This window comes from Apium graveolens, chromosome 2 (genome assembly GCF_009905375.1).
Source record: "Apium graveolens cultivar Ventura chromosome 2, ASM990537v1, whole genome shotgun sequence".
In the NCBI taxonomy this organism is placed as follows: domain Eukaryota; kingdom Viridiplantae; phylum Streptophyta; class Magnoliopsida; order Apiales; family Apiaceae; genus Apium; species Apium graveolens.
In genome coordinates, this window is record NC_133648.1 from 65,881,249 (window position 1) to 65,902,417 (window position 21,169).

The following is a 21,169-nucleotide window of genomic DNA, read 5'->3' on the forward strand; positions in this document are numbered from 1 at the left end:
AGTTTAATTTAATAACTTTAACATTTTAGGGTTCATCAATCCCCTTTTGGGTTTTAGAAACAATTTAAATATTTTTTTAGTATTTTAGGAATTAACAATTTTTTATTTGAGATTAATTTTTTTTAAAAAAAATTATATGTGTAAAACGTTAAATGGAGTGGTATTTTGGGGGAAAAAACGATACATAATATAGTGTTTTGGCCCCAAAACGCTACATAATGTAATGTTTTGTATCAAAATACTACTTAAATTCACGTTTTGTACATAAAAAAAACATAACCCTACATGATGTAATATTTTGGGTGAAGGACAAATTTAGCCTATTTTTACACAAAATTGACAAAAATAACCGATTTCTGAAAAGTTGGTCAACTTTAGCCGACGGGATACCCAACTGTCAGTGGAGTATCCACTTTATATAAGATACCCAACTGGCAGTGGAGTATCCCATATATGAAATACCCAACTACCAGTGGAGTATCTTATACAAATTGGGATACCCAACTGACAGTGGAGTATTCAATCGGCCAAAATTGGCCACTTTTTTCAGAATGGCTATTGTTGTTAAATTTTTTCAAAAATCGGCTATTTTTGTCATTTTTTCTAATATTTTAGGTTTCTTGCCTAAATGCTACACGATAATAAGCCTAAACACTACACGATAAAATATCGATGTAGTCTCTTGAATTAACATTTTTAACCATTTTAAAAAAAAATATGATATTTTAGACATTTTTTCACTCTGAAATGACATTTAGGGGCACCGTTCAAAATTTAGGGGGTAATGGATAGGAGTTGATTAAGAAAGAGTAGAGGATAAGTACGTCCCCTTTGTTTTTATAAATGTTTTCCATTTCTCGCATCTAAATTCCACGTTACTTTTTCTAATCTTTTCATCATCATCGTCCCTCTAACATTTTCACATCCTCTCACTCTCGCACCAGTATATATCTATTTATGTGTGTATTTATTTGTATCTCTCCCATCTTTATTTGATACATTATATGTAGATATTGTTCATCTGCGAAGTCAGTCCCTCACATAGAGTTTACTGAAAATCCTCTTAACAATTTTTCTTTATAATTTAAACTTAAGTTCTAACTAAAAATTATTCTTTCTGGATATATTAGTCAATATTAGATAATGCACAATCTATATGCAATGAAACATTAAAAAAATGGCAAAAATACATAACAGAAGTTGCACTATTTGGTACACTTCAGCAAAACAAAAATATCAAAGTTTGACCGTGTAAAATTAAACTTCCTATTCGACCAACAAAAGAAATTATTTAAGGTAGAAAGCCAATTTAAAACGTTATACAAGATATGCAATTGTAATGATGGGAGGATAAAAATTTGTCCCATAACCCGTTCATATCTACTTAATTACGAAATGTTTCCTCCACTTGAGAAGAATCTAGTATTTATTAATGCATGCAGGAAACAACATTGTAATACAATGTATTCCTTCAGTACTTTGACATCGTATACACCTGGGGGAATTGAGGGAAGACCCTTAAAAAATTTCACCAAGTGAAACTTCTATAGTTCTAATCAGATACTTCATCTCTCTCAAAAGAACATAGAGCAAATTAAAGCATTTATATTATATTATTGCCTCGCCTTAGGGAAGCGCAAAATTGTTTAAAATATTAAATATCAGTAAGTAGAAATTCCATTCATCCATAAACTGTAAAGCAACACTTATGTTTCTGTCGTTTTCTTTATTCTTGTACTGTATATAAGAAGGCAAGGGTATAAGAATGCTACAGGCTGTTATCCCTGGTTAAGAACTTGTGGGAAAACCAATATCAATCTTGCACTTGAACTTACACAGGCATCTGGTGCCCTTAATACTTCATCGAAGGGTCTTCATTAGGAGCATTTTGTGGTTTTGGGACGCTATCATGATGTCATGGTACATTAGCACAAGGGACTACTGCGACTTTCACCCCCCTGGTTGCTGACAAAATTAGGCACCTGCTTAGTTCCAGATTTGGGGAGATATATCAACAAAATATTTCATGTACCAAAAAGTCAATTTATTAATTTGTACCTTGTGAAACTCATATAATTTAGGTACAGAAAAAAACAATCACCAAGCTTGCTAGGTTTCAATGTATTTCGGAAAACTGGCTTTGCCAAGGTAAACTTGTTGCATCTCCTCTCTCCAGATCTGTAGGAAAACATGTAAATGTGGTCATTTCATATATTCTTAAAATTCAATTGTGTTGACCTAAAAGAGGGCCAGCAAAAATCTTCGTGCTGACTGAAACATGTAGTTTCTTTCTTGGTGCCCTTGCATAATTTCAGATTTTTCAATATAAATTAGATTTTTTTTTCTTTTGCCAAGTTACAGATTAGAGGTTTCCTGTGATGTAACTGAGGAAATTGGAAATTTTAGGAGAAAATAGGTGCACAAATAAGCTTATGAAAAGAAATAAAAATTTGTGAGAGCAATCACCATACCGTGTCACGAAATTCCAGCCTGATATGAGGCACATTTGTCCTGTGAATATCATTTCCGTCAGGTCCTCTCTTGTAGTACTCCTTTCCAATCCAGTGAGACTATAATAGAATTTAATATAGCACGAGTCTTCAGATTTCAGAATAAAATTTGAAGAACCAGAAAACTTCACCAAAGTTTTACATCATCTCTAGAAACAGAAACATGACATCACATCACCCTTCCCCGTCCAGGATTGTGTTTTTTTAACATCATGTTTTAACATGTCAACTATATCACATGACAGAAAAATACAGGAACAGTTTTGGAACAACTCCATAAAAATTAGTACCTTTAAAACATGTGAGAAACCTGATTGGTAGACTGAATTACGTGCAATCTCGCATAAATCACATGAGCTTAGTTTCCACACCTATAAGAAGAAAAATAATAAGTTCCGTTGCAATATTAAGTTCATCTCAGGTTTATAATGCAAACAAAAATACTTACTGAAGCTGCTATACTGTATTCTTCAACCAATGGTTCTTTCGTTAGATGGATTTGTAAGGGATCATCAGTGGAAAGGGAAACATTAAGGCCCCTCAGAAAAAACATAGGGAAAGGGTTTCGATGATAGTCCAGGAATAAGGAGTTGTTGCTCAGGGGAGACATAGCCAGACCAATCTATTAACCATTAAATCACAATTTAAAATTTAAAATTTGCTAAAACTAGACATCCAGTCAAAGAAAAGCATTAATTCTTACCTGGGATAGGTAATATAAATATTGAAGAACAGGAGATTTTCTTAGATTAATTCCATGTGCAATGTTATGACATGTAAGAAACGTTGCAGCAAGGTGGTCAACGTCACCAGCCTGAATACATAAACACCAGATGAAGTCATGAACAAATGCAAGAAATTTACTGCAGGTAGCAAAACAAAGCTGAAAGTGTCTTTAAAAGAATACCTCCCCAGAATGAGGGCGAAATTTGATGGTTGTCATCCCCTTCGACTCCCGGAGCTGAGATGCAACAGTAAACAACTCATTACAATGCACTCAAATCTAGATGCATATGCTACCTTGAGCATGGTTATAAAGGATAATTTCTGTCATCTTCTGAAGCCACGGTACTTGTTGCACTGCATAAATGCTAAGCATGTAGAAAAACAAGACACAATGCAAGTTTTACTGATGAATGGGCAAAGCTCTTTAAAGGTTCTATGTCCAAACAGGATAATTATACTGGGAACCAGTTTTTCGACAAAGAGTAAGTAGGAGCATTTCTAGTGTTTTCGTGCTATTCTTTCCAGCAATAAATGATAAAATTTAATCCCCGTGTGACTGTAAAATGACCCCCCCCCCTACAGGCAATCCAACTCACTGCTAATGCAATTTCAGATTATGTGTGTGCGTGCGTACATACGCTCAACGCACGATATTTAAAAGTGAAGCCCTTTATTTCTGTAATCATTAGTGGTGCATATAACACTCATAATCATTATTATGAGCTAGGACGCTTAAAAAAACAGCCAATAAAAAAGTAGAAATGTACTAAAGCTAAACTTCTTTTTTTTCATTTATCTATCTACATACATACATATATATCTGTATGACTGTATTTATATTAATCAGCGAGAAATTATAGGAAATCAAGATAAGAAAGTATCAAACATACCTTATTCAATGTATAAAGGTTGGCATAGCAGTAATACACATAGTATGAAAATGCAGGGTTGAATATATTTGTCCACTGATCTGGTGTCGGCATGTGTTTCGTAGGCCGTCTTTCAGGCTTGCTCTCATCATCCACCAAATCTAAACCAACAACCTATAATTTTCAAAAGATAATGACTGGTTGATGTCAATTTGCACCTATAGACGTAACAGCTGACGTAAACTTGAAGGAAAGTATTAGCTCAATGTATATTGCTGCGCAACAGGGGACCTCTTGAACAATTTCAAAACTAAGATAAATTGGTAAAACATAATATTTTAGCTCCTGGGTCTTAGGTTCAAATCTTTATGCTAAATAATTTTTGTTATATGAAAAATGATGGAAACAAGAGTATTTAGGTTATTCACAGTGTTTAGATGCTATCCTTAACCTGATAATTATAAACTGTGGGTGTCGGTAACTAAAAAGCTGCAAGTGTTGGTGACTAAATAGAAACTAGATGACTTTAGAGGAGAGAATCAATATAACGAGTTCAACAACAGTGCTGAGTTTAAGATTTAATGTATCAACCATCAAAGCAAACCGAAATACAGGCAAACGTGTTATACATCAAATTGTGTACAGATAAGCACAAAAGCACTGTATCAAAAGAGAATAACGAAAATTGGAAAGTATAGACGTAAGAGCATGTACCTGCTTTAAAAATACATGCAACTGGGGATGTGACTCGGGATCTACAGTAACCTCGAATAGAGGAAGAAATATATTGTCAAGAATATTTTGAAATGATGTTACTATCCCCATATCCTTGTATATATTGTACAGACGAGGAAGCTGCAAAACAGAATAGCACAGGTTACATACATACGATATCCACATTTTACAAGCAAACGTAGGTTACATGATACAAACTTCAAGAGTATTGTGTATCTTCCCTCTTAAAATTAAAATCGATCTCGTTGTAAGTTCTCTTTTCTCTTCTTGAATTTAATTGCTTTTAAGTTTAAAGTAACGATAGTATGCATCATACTGTGAAATAGAGCCTATATCATGGCTTTTCCTCAAATGCACTGGCCAACTATTGCTCAACATTTTTGAAATACTATCTTGATGCAACTCTAGGAAGAGCATCTCTGATCTTAATACTTCTAGACTTCTATATAATGCTCTGCATATTTTGTGAGATTGGGTTGGATACTGTTTTACTTTGGTATAATCTGTGGGCAGTGCTGTGTAACAAGGGGACAAATGTGTTCAGATACTCAATCTAAAATTAAAGTAACCTATAAGTCTATCATATACTATTTCTTTTGAAAATGATGAAAAAAGTAAATTTTAACAGTAACAATGTAACATCATACATTGACTTTGAGAACGTATTAACAGTCTCATCATGTTCACACAAGTTGTGGAGATTAGCACAACATTTAACATTCTCAATTACTATAAAATAAAAAAAACACATCAGCTAACTTTGAACTGATATTGTAATTTGTAAATCTTAACTCAAAGTGTAGATTGACTTCAACCTAACCAGTTGTGAAGACCGAGGATACTTCCACGAAGTAGACAGGCTAATATAGAAATAGATCAGTTGTTGAATCATGTATTTTTTAAGGTTCTCCACAGTCGGCACATATATCTCATAAGTTGGGGTATTGGTTTCTAAAAGGCTCTACTAGAGTGATATAAAAGTTGCTGGCACATTAGGTCAAAATATAACAGACATCGATTTTGACCAATAGTACCCACTCCCCAACCTAAAAAAATCAAATGTTCAAAGCAGATAAGAACAAAACTAAAACAAATATTTTGAATTAGAGTCCAACCTGAATCAACCAAACAACATTGGTGCTGTATAACTCATTATTCACTATCCAACTTGCAAGTTGATCCCACTCGCTTTGCTTTCTCCCGTATATCGAAATCCTGTATTCAGCCATCTGTACTAGCAAAAATCGTTTCATAGGACATAATCACAGATCAGTATATTGGACATTGTGACTAGACCAATAATGAAAACACTTTTCGCAATGACGAAAGAAGGGTTGGGTGAGATGATCATTTAAATTAAATGAACATAGTCTACTATTCTGACAGTATCTCCGGATCAAACAGTATCTAGAAGCTTCGAAATACTGCATAATGTTGCTAGAGATGTTTGAAGCGAGGTGAAATATCATATAATGTATAACCAATACTCTCGTCTTGATTGTTTGGAAATAGTTTATTTGACACAAAAGGAAAAACCAAAGGACCTTAAGGTATTAACGTCTATACACAGAAACTAATAATGCATATCATGTATAATTTATAAAAGGTTCAAGCACGCACTTGGTATTTGCTTGCATCAAGATCTGAGAACACTTGTTGTGTCACCTCAGCAAGGAACCGACCTGTCAAAATTGTAGAATGATGGAAGTATGGTAAAGCAAATGGTTACCAAAAGTGATCTTAATGAGATGAAAACAGAACACCTTACACCTTTAACAAGATCATTGAGTAAAAGGGATTAAAAACTGTACAATGACTAACACTCTGCTATAATTGGTAAATATGAAAGCTGAAATAAACATAGCTCAAATATGCACTAGGACAGGCAAAAAGAATATTGCATAGCAGAACAATTTGTTTAAATTAGCAAGATCGCAGCTTCAGTAGTGCAATGTACTATTAGAAGAAGCACATACCCTGAATAAGATTGTCTTGCTTTAGAAAGATCTCCCTGAGCCTACTTTGACCACAAGGATTGTACTTCAGGTTAAATTTGTCAAAACGATGAAAAGTACTCTTGTCAGCATGAACATCTAGAAGGTCAACATTCAGGTCATACCTAAAAAAAATAACAACTAGTGAGTATAACGGTGAAAGAAATGATCAATTTGGCTTTAAATACCCTGATCTAGTAATATTTTCTCTTAGAGGAACAAAATCATTACCCAGTTAAATCTAAGCTCTCGAAAACCTCCTTCAAGGTGAGATATGTTCCATCTCGAAATATTACTACCTGAATACCATCAGATGAGAGCTTACAGATATGCATGAAAATTCATTTTCAGACTGAGAAACTAGTGATGATATGTGAATTGTTTAAAAAGGTTAGGGTATATATGAAACTTACACATGTGTAGATGATCCAATTTTTTAATATTTAAGATTTGAGAAGTAGAATTAGGAGAAATAATAAGGAAAGAGTGATAAGGCTTCCCAATGCAGACTTAAATAATTACCTCACCCGGCTCCTTTCTTAACTTTGATTTAATAAACCTCAGAAGATGCTTTTGGTTCATGCATGCAGAGTGATGAACGTGAGTGTCAACTTTTCTGACATTGTAAAAGTCACGATGTGGTGCACTTTTCTGAGCTAGGAATTCTTTATCAGCATTTAGCATCAGATGAAGATTAAATTTCTGAAACGGAAGTTCAGAGTTGACCATGTCAAACAATATTTCATAGAAAATGTACAATCTCCAGAACAAAATTACCATAAATTGATGTTACAAAGAAAAAATTTACACCTGTTCCAAAAGTACTAGACGATGGTGGCATAGGGTCCTAATATTTCCAGCTGCTATAACTTTTAGGATATAATGCAGGTCAGTGAAAAAGGTTGTTGCATCAGCAACCGGAAAGAGCTTCTCTGTTGCTGCCAGAAAAACAGTAACAGGTGTAAGAAGTCAAGTAGAAAGAAAATTATCAATTTAAAACAACAAGTTTGGAGATTCCACTCCAAGTTGACAAAGAAATATTGACGGCTTACAATCTTTATTTGCATAGACATGAACCACTCCATCTTCCATCTGAAAATGGTGCTGCAAAGAGAAAAGGTAAAATTAGCATAAAAATTTATATTTTAACATAAACATGATTATAAAATGACAGCTTCTAAAGTCATGGTCTGATCCAACAAAATAAAACAAAAGTTTGGAAGAAAGAAAAACAAAACCTACAAACTCACATCAGTTTTTTTCTCAGGGGTATAATCAAATGGATTCAGATTACGCTTTGGTGTACTAGGATCAGTTATAATTTCTTTCTCCCATGGAGCAACAGATTCCCTGAACATATAATGTTCTCTCAGTCCAAGACAATGCTGTATAGTGCGATAGACTTCTGCTTCATCCGCTGACGGCGTCTCTGAAAAATATCATTTTGAAAAGTTACATAATTTATACTTCATATAGATCTGCAACTACATATTTAATACAGTGTCCCCCAACAGATTTATACAAAAATAAATCCAGAGCTAAAAAGTTGACTATCCTTCTTATCTAGCTAAACTTGAATGTCCAATAGTGCCCATTTTTCTTTAAGAATACATTTCAACAAAAATAATAATTTGTTCCAATAAATTGCATATGCCTAGTTTTCAAAATACTCTGGGAAACATGAATTATTATTTTAAATTACATGTCAATTATATGTTAACGCTTTGCCAACTACTGAAAATACAAGTACTTTACTCTCGACTTTATTATATGTTCCATCTTTTCCACCAATAACCTATTCTATCAGTCACTGTTCCCTTGACTGTTTGTAAGAAATTGACAAAATTTACCAACAAGTACACGATTATTTAATGTGTGACAAGGTGAGCACTTAACAATGTAAAAGATAAGGAAAACAGGACCATATACCACTAGGAGAAATTTTTAGTCGGACAAAAGTTTCATGTTCTGGCTCTTTTCTGAGAATATCTGCTGCTACAGGGTCAGGTTGCACGCCATGAAGATCACCAGATACACTATGGGAGCGAATCATACTTGACGCAGCTATATTTGGCTCTCCGTTTGCAGTACCGTTCTCCGGCAAATTCTGATATAGAAATGGCGAGAAGAATAGATGATTAAGATTCAATTTACTCAAATTCTTATATTAAACAACCAATATTGTCATTTTAACCCGCCATCTATGCGCAGAAACACAAAAACGACATAAAATTTTCTTGAGCAGAAAATACAGCAAAGCATAAACAACTTACAGCATCTCCATTAGTATAAAGATATGTAGAGTCTACTTTAGAATTGTCAGTCATATTATCTTCATCATCAGACCCTTCTATACTTTCAAAGGCACTGGCACTAGGTGACTTGGGAGAAGTTGGTCTAACAAAATGCCCACTTCTTGTGCTTAAACCAGTATGCCCAGTAGACTTTCCTGGAAGGAAGTGCATGTCAAAACCAGAAGAAAGGCAAAAATGTCCATTGTATCTTGTAAACATCAAAATTCAATTAATATTGAAAAACACATATTTAACATAAAGTTCGGAATTTTTCAAAAGCAATATATACATACAGACAACCCCCTTTCAGATATCAAATATCACAAAAAACTGCCTTAACTTTTCAAAAATCATCGCTTTCAAGATAATGCTAACGAGTTATTCGTCACCACAGTACCATAAATCATTTCTAGAGCTCAATTACACATATCACTTAATAATCCCATCTACAACACTCCAAAGAATAATACAATCAATTAGTCTTGCACAAGCATTATAATGCTGTAGAAAATCTGTAACACTTCAATCACCAACATACACGCATAACCACCATAAATTTATAGCATCAAAAGCTATCAGCAAATTTAAATAAAAAACACTACAACTCTTATAACCACAAAAATGTATTATTAAATCAAAGTTACAAAACAATCAACAACTTGATCGAAAACTAATTCACCAAAATTACTAAATCGACTACTAATCAATAAAATGCACAAATATTCCGCAATTTAATCAAAACAATACCTTTACTAAGCGTATATAAGTTACTAAACAATCGACAACTTAATCAAACACTAATTCATCGAAATCACTGAATCAAGTAATAATCAGTCAAATGCACAAAACACAAAAACTAATCCAAATATTACCTTCACTAAGCGTATGCAACCTAGGCAAACCAGGCGGAATCCCGTCAACATCACCGCCATTCGCCTCACCACCGCCATTCGTAATCTCCCTAACATCAGGAAAAGAAGCAGAAGCGCGTCGATAATGACCATTACTGCCTCTCTTTCTATACATATTCCTTTTCTTCACGGCCTTCAAATGCTGAAGCGCCTCATCATCGAAGTCCTCTCTGTCTCTATCGATTGTTTTGGCAAACTCGAGAAGCTGAGCTAGGGTTTTGCGGTGCATATAATAGGCGGAGACGGCGACGAATGAGGCGCCTACAAGTGCAGCCATAGCTAGATGGATAGAGTAGGCGTCCATGGCTGGAAAATAGAGTGTGTGTATATATGTGTAAGTATAATTAAAACCCTAGTGAAATGGAGTTGAAGAGAGAGGGGAGAGTGTTTGGGGGAGGGAGAGAGATGAGCTTGTGTAGTCGCCACTAAGGTATTTATAGACCCCCCCCCCCCCCTCCTTTGTATTCGCTTATGCCATTTTTATTCCCTTCCTCCTCTTTATTAATTGCCTAATTTTATTATTCTCAAGAACCCTCGTTTCATATAATAAAATGTGACATAAACCATTTGCACTAATACTAAAGAAAGCACCGATACTAGTACCAAATTGATTCTCAAAAAAGTTATAAAATATCAAAGTATTAAATTTTTATGACTTAAACGAGAATGGATCCCTATATTTATATCAAAAATATTAAATAAATCATTTCAAAGTATCACATCACCCATGAGACATTATTTTATAACAATTTTTTTACCATTTTTGTGCCTCTAGCATTACTCAATATTGGGCATGCTTATAAATTACTTATAGCTTATAAGCCGTAAATACTTGTCTCGGACTGTTTGTCGACCCAACTTATAAGTCGAATTTACAACTTATAAACTGATAAGTTGAATATTAGTAACAACGTCCTTTTTCTCAACTTATTTTGATTTTTCACTTTTTTATTAATTTTAGTTTTTAAATATATGTTTGTAAATGTTAAGTTAATTTAAAAGTCATGAATTAAGATAATAATATTTAAAATTAATTTATTTACTTCATTTAAGTTAAAAAAAATCTGACTTATACTTACAGAGTTTATAAGTATTCATCTACTTATAACTTTTAAGTCACTTATTAATTTTAAGTTACAAGTTACTTATTTTAAGATTTTCCAAACGAACGCTAAATACTAAACTATCTCGTAATAAGCGCATAATCTCAATATTTTAGCTTATTTTCATCCATCATTATTTATTAATAATTTTATAAAATTATGGTTTAGCATGTGCTCACCAATACACATTATAGCACATTTTGTACTTAGTTAAACCATATTTTTTATAATGCCTTTCAAAGTTAAATGTTAGACATGAGAAAAGGCCCAAAATGAAATTATTTTAGTAAAAATGCATAACATGTCATTATTGAAAAGTAACGTCCAAAATGTTATTTTGAAAATAGGACAAAACTCTACTTCGCTTAGCGTTTTGCCCGTTTTTTTTCTTAAATATATATATATCAAGCTACACGTAGCGGTTTTCATTTGTTTTTTTTATATTTAAGCTTTTATATATTGTATGACATTTTGGGATCGAAAATATCACTAAATATTACGCTTTTCTACAATCATTTTAAATAATTACATAATTTAACAATTTTTAATTTTTTAGAGTTCAATAATCTCTTTTTAGATTTTAAATTCCTAAATGTAGCGTTTTGCCTAAATGCTACATGATATGACGTCTTATAGTGACATTTTTTTGCCATAATTTCAAGAAGTGATATGTTGAATATTTTTAACCTAAAGTGATATTTTCCAAAATTTGATCATATATCATCAAAACAATCTCAACCGTTGTTCTAATATAACTAAAAAAAGATATTTAAAATTATATTTTATTAAAATAACTAAACTCTTAATACATCCATAAATAAAAAATTGATTGAATTGTTCAACTACCGTTCAAATATCAATTACGATAAAATGCCCTAACACAAATTGTAGATATAACATGATTAGGGAGATATAATCAATTATAAATATAAAAAAATTACAATATTATTGAAAAATGATACAACCAATTGAATATTATTAGAAATTCCAATATGTATAACGTAATTCAATTCAACATATATATATATATATATTCTCAATATCTGTATTTTTGTTGTAACAATATTACAACAAATTATAAAAAAGATAATAAAAATAGTATTGCAACAACATCAAAAATAACAATATATATACATTAAAAAATTACTACCTCTGTCCCCATCATTTAAAAAAAAATCACATGTTTGACACGCATTTTAAGGCAACTATAAAGTATAGTTCCGAATTTATTTTTAAAATTTTCTTATTTTGTATAAAAATTTGAACATTATATTTTTATTTGGGGAAAAAATTTAAAAAAATATGTAACTACATTTAATAAAAGTATTAAAGTGCGTGTCGAGCTCCCATCCTCAATATAAAAAATTAAGGGACAAAAGAAGTATAAAAATAAAATTTATTTTTTTTATAAAAATAAATTTTAATAAACCGTACATCACATCATATGAGCTATGATAGGCCAGAAGTAATCAGGCCAAATAAAGGAACAGAGGTCCAAAAGAGAAAACACCCCAGGCCCAAGTCAGGGTGGTCCCCGGTGCCACATGGCACAGGACAAAAGAGTCAACTGTCTCATGTTACCCAAAATGAAACAATTGCATCTCAGCCATTCACGGGTAATCATCCCAAGACAACTCTGATGGAGAAAGGACACCTGACCACACAGCCCATCTGGACCATCCAACCTATCACCAACCAAGAAGGATCAAAGGCCAGGATGAAGAGGTACAAACCCCAAAAACCCTAAATCTTGGAACCTATAAAAGGCCCCAAAAAGAGGGTTTTAGGGGTTGGAAAACATTTGACTGCTACACACATATACACACACCCTCACATATTTTTGAATAGCTCATTTTTCTCTCTTCTTCTTCTTCTTCTTCTTCTTCAAGAAAGCCCATTTCTTATTCTCACACCGGAGTTGCCGCGGGATACAACCCCCCCTCCGGTTCTGTTTTGCAGAGACCCCTACCTAGCAGGTTAAGCGCACCCCAACCGCTACGGAAGCCGGGTCCCCGTGCGTGTGAGAAAGGAGAAGAACTGGGAAGAAATCGAGTTATCATTGGGAAGAATCCAAGCAGGAACAAATGGCCCGGGCTCTCCGGGATCTCAAGAGAAAAGTGGAAGGAGATGTGGAAGTTGGGGCGGCGGCCACGCCCTTCACCAGAAAGCTGGAATCCACCCCCAGAGAATCAACACTCAAGCACTTCAACTTCGACTCCTTTGACGGGCTTGCCGACCCCGAGGAACATCTCAACTACTTTGAGCAGATCTCGAACATATACGACTACAATGACCTCACCAAATGCTGCTTCTTCGCCTCAACACTAAAGGGCGGGGCACAGAAATGGTTCAGTCGAATCTCCTCCCGGAGCATCGACTCTTGGAAGGACTTCCGGGAGTTATTTCTCAAGAGGTTCAGGGTGAACCATATGAATGAGCTCCAGATGTGCCACCTGGAAACCATACAATAGAGAAGCAGAGAAACCTTTCCGGAGTTCATCAAAAGATTTCAAGAATCAGTCAACCAGCTCTCCAACCTTGAAGAAAAGGAAGCTGTGAATATCTTCCGACGTATTCACGGCTTAATCTCCACCCAGTGTCATGTGAAGGCTACGTGAAAGACCTAATCCATAGAGAACCCCAAAGTCTTGCCTCGGCCTATGCAATGGCATCAAAGTTTATCAAAGAAAATGACTTCCTCACCTCAATGAAGATGAATGGGAGGATCCGGGATGATGATGAGTCCCCGGAACACCGCCGCGCCTACGGGAAAGAAAAGAGACACATGACCGACAGACAAACCAATTATGTGCAGCAATCCAGGGGGACCCCACCCCGGGATGACTACTCCAGACCCCAGAAGAATGATAGGAAGCCCAAGCCTAAGAAGGAACCAAAACCGGAGCCATAATGGACTCCGCTCAATCGGCCCCGGGCCGACATTTTGAGAGAAGTCAAGGGAAAGCCCTTTTACTATCCCCCGAAGCCGCTGCTGGCACCCCCCGGGAACAGGGCCCAGGATAAGCACTGCGGGTACCACGAAGATCATGGCCACACCACGGAGAACTGCTTCTCTTTCAAAATGTTCATTGAAGATCATATCAAAAAGGGCAACATGAACCAGTACCTACAGAGAAGACTCGACGACAGAGATAAACCCTCTGGCGGCGGGAAACATGTGGTCAACATGATCCTTGGGGGAACCTCCTCCCCACCCCGGAATCCAGACGAGGGCAACAATGTCTTAATGATCCAGCCTGTTGAAGATGAACGCATATATTTCTCTAATGCCGATTATGAAGGCCTGGACCCCGAGCACAACCAAGCCCTGATCGTGACTCTCGACATTGCTGACAATGAGGTACAAAGAATTTTAGTTGATAATGGTTCCTCGGCTAACATTGTTTTCGAGCATACCCTAAACAGGATGAAGTTGGGGCACCTCCGCATGGATCTATGCCTCGAAGACCCCCTCTATGGTTTCGGGAACAGTATGATCCCGATCCGCGAGGTAATATACCTTCCCATGGTCTTTGGTACCGCCCCCGGCAGGCGTCTCACATCATGAAGTTCTACGTGATAAGTGTTGCATCCTCCTAGAACATGATCCTGGGAAGACCTACCATCACCAAGTTTCGGGCCATCCCGTCTACAATCCACCTGAAGCTAAAGTTTCCTACCCCGGGAGGCGTCGGAGAACTTAGGGGAGACCGAGGCACTTCGGGAAAATGCTATGGACAGGCGTTAGTCATGACCGAAACTGATCCCGAAAACAGGAAGAAGGCGACGACCTTACCCAAAGGCCAAAGCCGCAAGAAACATCGTGAACACTTTAGTAAAAGGCTAAAGTTGGACGTCAACATGATAGAGGATTCGGGATACAGCGTAACCAACGCCGATGCCCGAATACAGAAATTTGTGGAAATAAGAGAAAAAACCAAGGTAGAACCCGCCGCCCAAACGGCGGAGATAGAATTGGACCTCGGGAACCCCACCCGGAAGTTGAAAATTGGAAAAGGCCTAGAGACATCCTTCCAGGAAGAGCTCATATCGCTGTTAAGAGAATATGCGGATGTATTCGCATGAGCACCAGAAGATATGCCCGGGATCGATCAGTCAGTGGCAATGCACAGCCTGGATGTAGACCCGAGGAAAAAGCCGATCAAACAGAAAAGGGGAAATTTGCTCCCGAACGACAGCAAGCAATAGACGAGGAGATAAAAAAGCTGCTCAGGGCCGACATCATCTGCGAGATCAAGTATCCCGACTGGCTCGCCAACGTGGTGCTAGTCAAGAAGCCGAATGGAAAGTGGAGAATGTGTGTCGACCACACTAGCCTCAATGCTGCGTGCCCTAAAGATTCCTATCCCCTCCCAAATATTGACCAGCTAATCGACACGACTTCGGGCCACACCATGCTCAGCTTCATGGACGCCTTTTTGGGATACAACCAGGTTCGCATGAATCCCGAAGACATCGCCAAAACGGCCTTCATTACTCATAGGGCAGTTTACGCCTTCATCATGATGCCTTTCGGACACATACCAGAAAATGATGAACACAATTTTCAAGAGCCAGTTGAGGAGGAACATAGAATCTTATGTAGACGATATGATCTCCAAGTCACTCACCATCCCAGATCACATAAAAGACCTCAAGGAGTGTTTTGACAACCTGAGGAGGTACAACATGAAGCTGAATCCGGAGAAATGTGCATTCGGGGTACCTTCAGGCAAATTCCTGGGATTCTTGGTTAGCGAAAGAGGAATAGAAGCAAACCCGGAGAAAATCAACGCATCATAGAAATGAAGATACCTCAAACACAGAAGGACATCCAGAAGTTGGCAGGATGCCTAGCAGATCTGCGAAGATTTATCCCGAAGCTGGCGGAGAGATGTCTCCCATTCTTCGAGTTGCTAAAAGGTGCCCGGAACAAGAAGTTAGTGGATTGGACTCCAGAATGTCACACAGCTTTCGAGGAAATCAAGAGGCACCTGATGAAAACCCCGGTGCTTTCCAAAGCCAAGCCCGGAGAGCCTTTATCTCTCTACATCACCGCTGGCCCCAAAGCTGTCTCTTCGACACTGGTCCGGGAGGAAGGAGGAACGCAGAGCCCCGTCTACTATGTCAGCCAAGTCCTCAAGGACGCCGAGACTCGGTACCCAAACTTGGAAAAATTCGCCTTGGCCCTTGTACACTCTAGCAGGAAGCTAAGGCAGTACTTCCAAGGCCGAAAGATCAGAATGGTCACAGACCAGCCGCTCAGGAAGATCATCCACAATTCAGATGCCTCCGGAAGGTTGGTTAACTGGGTCATTGAATTAAGTCAATTCAACATCAAATTCGTGCCACGCACGGCAATAAAGGCCCAGGCCTTAGCCGAATTCGTGATGGAATGCACCTTCCCGAAGCGGAATCTACCCTCACCCCTAGAGATAACCCCGGAGGGAACCAACTCGGAAACGGATTCCTGGAAGCTCTATGTTGACGGATCATCCACGGCCGAAAGGTCCGTAGCGGGCCTCATCCTTATTAGCCCGGAGGGCTTTACCATTCAACAGGCAATAACTTTCGCTTTCAAGGCAACGAATAATCAGGTTGAATATGAAGCACTCATTGCCGGGCTCAAATTGGCAAAATCTCTTGGTATTTCAAAGATGACCGTCTACAGCGATTATCATATCGTGGTCAAGCAAACCAGCGGAGAATATATCGTGAAAGATCCAACACTGGCGCAGTACCAGACAATGGTACGGAACATCTTGGAAGCCACTCCCGATATCACCATATTTCAGATCAACAGGGAAGAGAACTCCAAAGCAGATGAGTTGTCCAAGCTCGTGCAGAATGTCTCGGACCTCGTTAGTTCAGTATACTTCGAAGAACTCAAAGTACCCAGCACAGAGCAAGCCGAGGTCCTGTGCATCGGGAGCCCAGACAATTGGATGACTCCCTACATAGCTTACTTAAGAGATGGGACGCTCCCGGAAGATCAGAACAAGGCCAGATACTTGAAACACAAAGCTGCTCGTTTCTTCCTGGAAGAGGGTCATCTATACAGAAGAACCTTTTCAGCACCTACCTTGAAATGTGTAGACCCTGAGGAGGCCAATTATTGCCTCCGAGAGGTTCATGAAGGCATCTGCGGAGACCACTTGGCAGCCAAAGCTCTAGCTTACAAAATCATCAGACAAAGGTATTACTGGCCCACAATACACTCTGACTCCGTCGCTTACGTCAAGAAGTGCCCCCAGTGCCAGAAATTCAGCAATGTTCCCAGACAAAGCCCCAGCCTGCCAGCATCGGTATTATCTCCTATCCCGTTCGCTGTGTGGGGCATAGATATCATGGGCCCCTTCCCCCGAGCAAAAGGCGACCTCCGCTATGTCCTGGTAGCCATTGATTACATGACAAAAGTGGGCAGAAGCTAAAGCCATGAGGACAATCAATCAACAAGATTGTATCAAGTTCATGGACGCGATCGTCATGAGGTTCAGGATCCCTATAGTCCTCATCTCCGACAATGGCCCGCAATTCGTCGAGTCCGAATTTGAAGCATATCTGAAAGAGCTCGGAATCAAGCACAAAAGAGCGTCGGTTGCGCACCCTCAGGGAAATGGACAGGTCGAAGTAACTAACAGAACCATACTTCGGGGCATGGAAAAAAGACTAGAAGAAACCAAGAAAACTTGGCCTGATGAGCTTCCAAAATCCTGTGGTCCTACAGAACCACCCCTAGAACGGGAACGAATGAGACCCCCTTCAAGCTTGCACACGGTACTGAAGCCCACATACCAATCGAAACCGGGTCCCCTTCCCAAAGGGTCGTCAACTTTGACGAGATCTCAAACATTGAAGGACTTAAGACCAACCTGGAACTCCTAGATGAGATAAGAGACGAAGCGGTAAGAAAGATGGAAGGCTACAAAGAAAAGACAAGACTATACTTTGGGAAGAAGGCCGGAATCAGAGAATATGAAGAAGGAGACTTGGTACTCCGACACACCGAGGCCTCGGACCCAACCAATCAGGGAAAGCTCCAACCCAACTGGGAAGGCCCCTACAGGGTTAAAGAAGTACTCCGACCAGGAACTTACAAGTTAAGCTACCTCGGGGTGACCGAAGTCCCAAACTCTTGGCATGGAGCCCGCCTAAGGAAATTCTACCAGTAAAGGTAGGGCGCACATTCCGGGATCTCCTCTACTTTTAGGCTATAGCAGCTTAATGTAATTTTTAACGTTTTCCCCGGAGTGTATTTTTGCTTTATCATGATTTAAATGAAAACTCCACATGGGGCACCCCATAGCTCAAGGTTATTCTATTATTGCTCGATCACTGTCGCCTTATTACTTAAAAAAATTTATTCAGTTAAAATTTTAACCCCTCCCGGGAACCATTGCACAACCCATGTGTACTTAGAAAATTTTATCCAGTTAAAATTTTAACACCTTCCCGGGGACCATTACACAAACCATGTGTACTTAGAAAATTTTACTCAACTAAAATTTAAAAACCCCCTCCTGGGGACCATTATACAAACCATGTGTACTTTAGAAAATTTTATCCAGTTAAAATTTTAACCCCTTCCTGGGGACCATTACACAAACCATGTGTACTTAGAAAATTTTACTCAGCTAAAATTTAAAAACCCCCTCCCGGGGACCATTACACAAACCATGTGTACTTTAGAAAATTTTATCCAGTTAAAATTTTAACCCCTTCCCGGGGACCGTTGCACAACCCATGTGTACTTAGAAAATTTTATCTAGTTAAAATTTTAACCCCTTCCCGGGGACCATTACACAAACCATGTGTACTTTAGAAAATTTTATCCAGTTAAAATTTTTAACCCCTTCCCGGGGACCATTACACAAACCATGTGTACTTAGAAAATTTTATTTAGTTAAAATTTTAAACCCCTTCCCGGGGACCGTGACACGAACCACGTGTACTTAGAAAAGTTTCGATAAAAGAAAGCAAAACCAAATACGAAAGGGAAATATATTCACATACGTTCCCGAGGCAAACCAAGCCCCGAAGCAAATCCAAATAAAAGTCATACAGAAACCAAATAAACGAAGTCTAAAAGCCACAAGGGCCAAGTCTGAAACAACTGTAAATTACGAAAATAAAATTACAAGGCACAAAGCCTGGGTCTTCATTCCTCAGTTCTCGGGAGGAAGAGGAGTCTTCTCGCGGCCATCTTCGGGAGGCGGAGGCGGCTGCGTCCCGGAAGTACACGCCTCAGCAGCTCGGGCTTCTTCACGGCGGAGCTCTTCGGCAAGGCACAGATCTATGAATCTGTCCATGTCACCACCCGGATTCTCAGCCAGATAAGCAGAAGCAACGTCCCAGCAGATATTGACCTTCTCAAAGATCTTGTTGCTAAGCTCCTCGTAGTAAGCAGGAGTACCCCGGAAAGACTCCAGCACCTCCTCTGCCTTGGGCCTAGCAACAAGCTCCCTTTTCAGGTTCTCCACCTCCGCCCGGAGGGATCCAACCAACTGCTCCGCAGCCTCCCGAGACTTCACCGCCTCAGCAACAACTTGCTTATGCTCCCGAGACTCCTTCTCCTTCACCTCCCGGTACTTGGCGAAGTTTTCCTTCTCCTTACTTAGCTCCTTCAGTGCAGCCTTGTTCTTGGTCTCCCTTATGCGGAAGTTGTGGAGAATGGTGGAACAGCCGCTGATCCGAGCATTGGCCTGAAAACAAAACGACTAAGTACTAATGCAAGGGCAGAAATGAAAATGAAAAGGGAGCAGTCTTACCTCCGAAACATCCCGGACAAGATGATCAAGGAAGGTATCCAGACCCTCTGTGGCATAGAAGTCAAAGTCAGCAGGGGTAGCATAATTGTCAAACATTTCATTCCGACGATCATCCAAGGTCATCCGGGCCAGGAGGTTCTTCAGTGCATCTTCCTCCACCAACTTTTGGCTCTCTTCCTCAGAAGGACCCGACCCAGAAACCCTCCTACGCTGGTGAGTCCCGGAACCACCAGCATCCTCAGCTGCGGCCTTCCTCTTACGAGGGTTCAACGATCCAACTTCCACCTCTTCCAGCTTAACTACCTCAACCTCCTCAGGCACCGGAACAGCAGGGGCAGTAACCACATGAGCGCTTTGCCTCACACTATTTCCCGAGGAACCAGCATCCCGGGTCTGGGAATCACTACCTCCATCAGCTGCTTTCTTCCCCGAATCCAAGTGAACAACACCACCAATCTTCTTGAACCTCCCGACCAAATCTTTGAATTGCTGCGACATAGCGTAATGGAAGGGATTAAGCAAGGGAAGATCTGCACAAGGAACAACAGTTATAAAAAGTAACAAGACAAAGATATACATCAGGAAAAGTACAAGGGAAAAACTACTAATGTAAAACACTTACAACCAACATTATACAATATTTGATTATCTAAAAAGGTATCCCAGGTCCACAGGGCACCAAGAGCAACCACAAAGTTGTACATCTTCGCCAAGGCATCTCCACCGAGCCTCTCGGATGGGAACCTGCTATTTTTCAAAGTAGTTTTGTACAAAGGCATAAACTCCAGGTCCCAGCCCCGGACGAAGATGAACTCCTGGTGCCAGCCCCGGAGCGAGTTCAACATAAAGACGGAAGCCTTTTTGGCATCCGAAGGGAGCCCACAACCATCTATATTAAAGGTATAATCAAAAAGGGGAGGCAAGGTGGACTTTTTAATTTTAAAAAGGAAGTGGAAAAGCTTAAACGTGGGAAGATACTTCTTTACATGGCAGCAGGCCAAGAACCAGGAAACCCACTTAACAAAGTTCGGAGCTAGTTGGGTAAAGGGTATCCCGTACACTTCACGATACAGGGACTTGGTAAACTGATGAAGGTTGGGCCTCATGCTACGCAGATGCTCTAACGGAATCCCTACCCAACCACCAACAGGGCGGTGATAAACCCTCTCGTGAGGCTCGGGCCACCTCCACTCCATATCATCCCCGAAGTGAAAAACAGCCTTCACCACGTCATCTATCTGCTCAAAGGTGTACTCAGA

The 21,169-nt window shown here is 38.8% G+C and overlaps 2 protein-coding genes across 4 annotated transcripts; one reads left to right on the forward strand and one right to left on the reverse strand.

Annotated features, from left to right (window-relative positions):
- Positions 1-1,591: 1,591 nt before the first annotated feature.
- LOC141707483 (AMP deaminase) lies at positions 1,592-10,492 on the reverse strand. Of its 3 annotated transcripts, none has more exons than XR_012569059.1 (20): positions 10,001-10,491; positions 9,108-9,283; positions 8,764-8,941; positions 8,085-8,263; positions 7,887-7,938; positions 7,645-7,772; positions 7,357-7,536; positions 7,066-7,133; positions 6,817-6,959; positions 6,461-6,522; positions 5,956-6,069; positions 4,820-4,960; positions 4,127-4,279; positions 3,418-3,471; positions 3,214-3,324; positions 2,959-3,132; positions 2,801-2,881; positions 2,472-2,570; positions 2,059-2,178; positions 1,592-1,958 (listed from the first exon to the last, which is right to left on the reverse strand). XR_012569059.1 is itself a non-coding variant. In XM_074510673.1 (20 exons), exons 1-19 carry the CDS (start codon positions 10,341-10,343, stop codon positions 2,110-2,112), a joined length of 2,505 nt encoding a protein of 834 aa, XP_074366774.1. In that variant the 5' UTR covers positions 10,344-10,492; the 3' UTR covers positions 1,592-1,982; positions 2,102-2,109. The 3 variants fall into 3 exon arrangements, 1 of the variants encoding a protein (XP_074366774.1); XR_012569058.1 differs by having other exon boundaries at positions 1,592-1,965; XM_074510673.1 differs by having other exon boundaries at positions 1,592-1,982; positions 2,102-2,178; positions 10,001-10,492.
- Positions 10,493-15,947: 5,455 nt separating this feature from the next.
- Positions 15,948-17,573, forward strand: LOC141690350 (uncharacterized). The gene has a single exon (XM_074495146.1). It carries the CDS (start codon positions 15,948-15,950, stop codon positions 17,571-17,573), a length of 1,626 nt encoding a protein of 541 aa, XP_074351247.1.
- Positions 17,574-21,169: the final 3,596 nt, after the last annotated feature.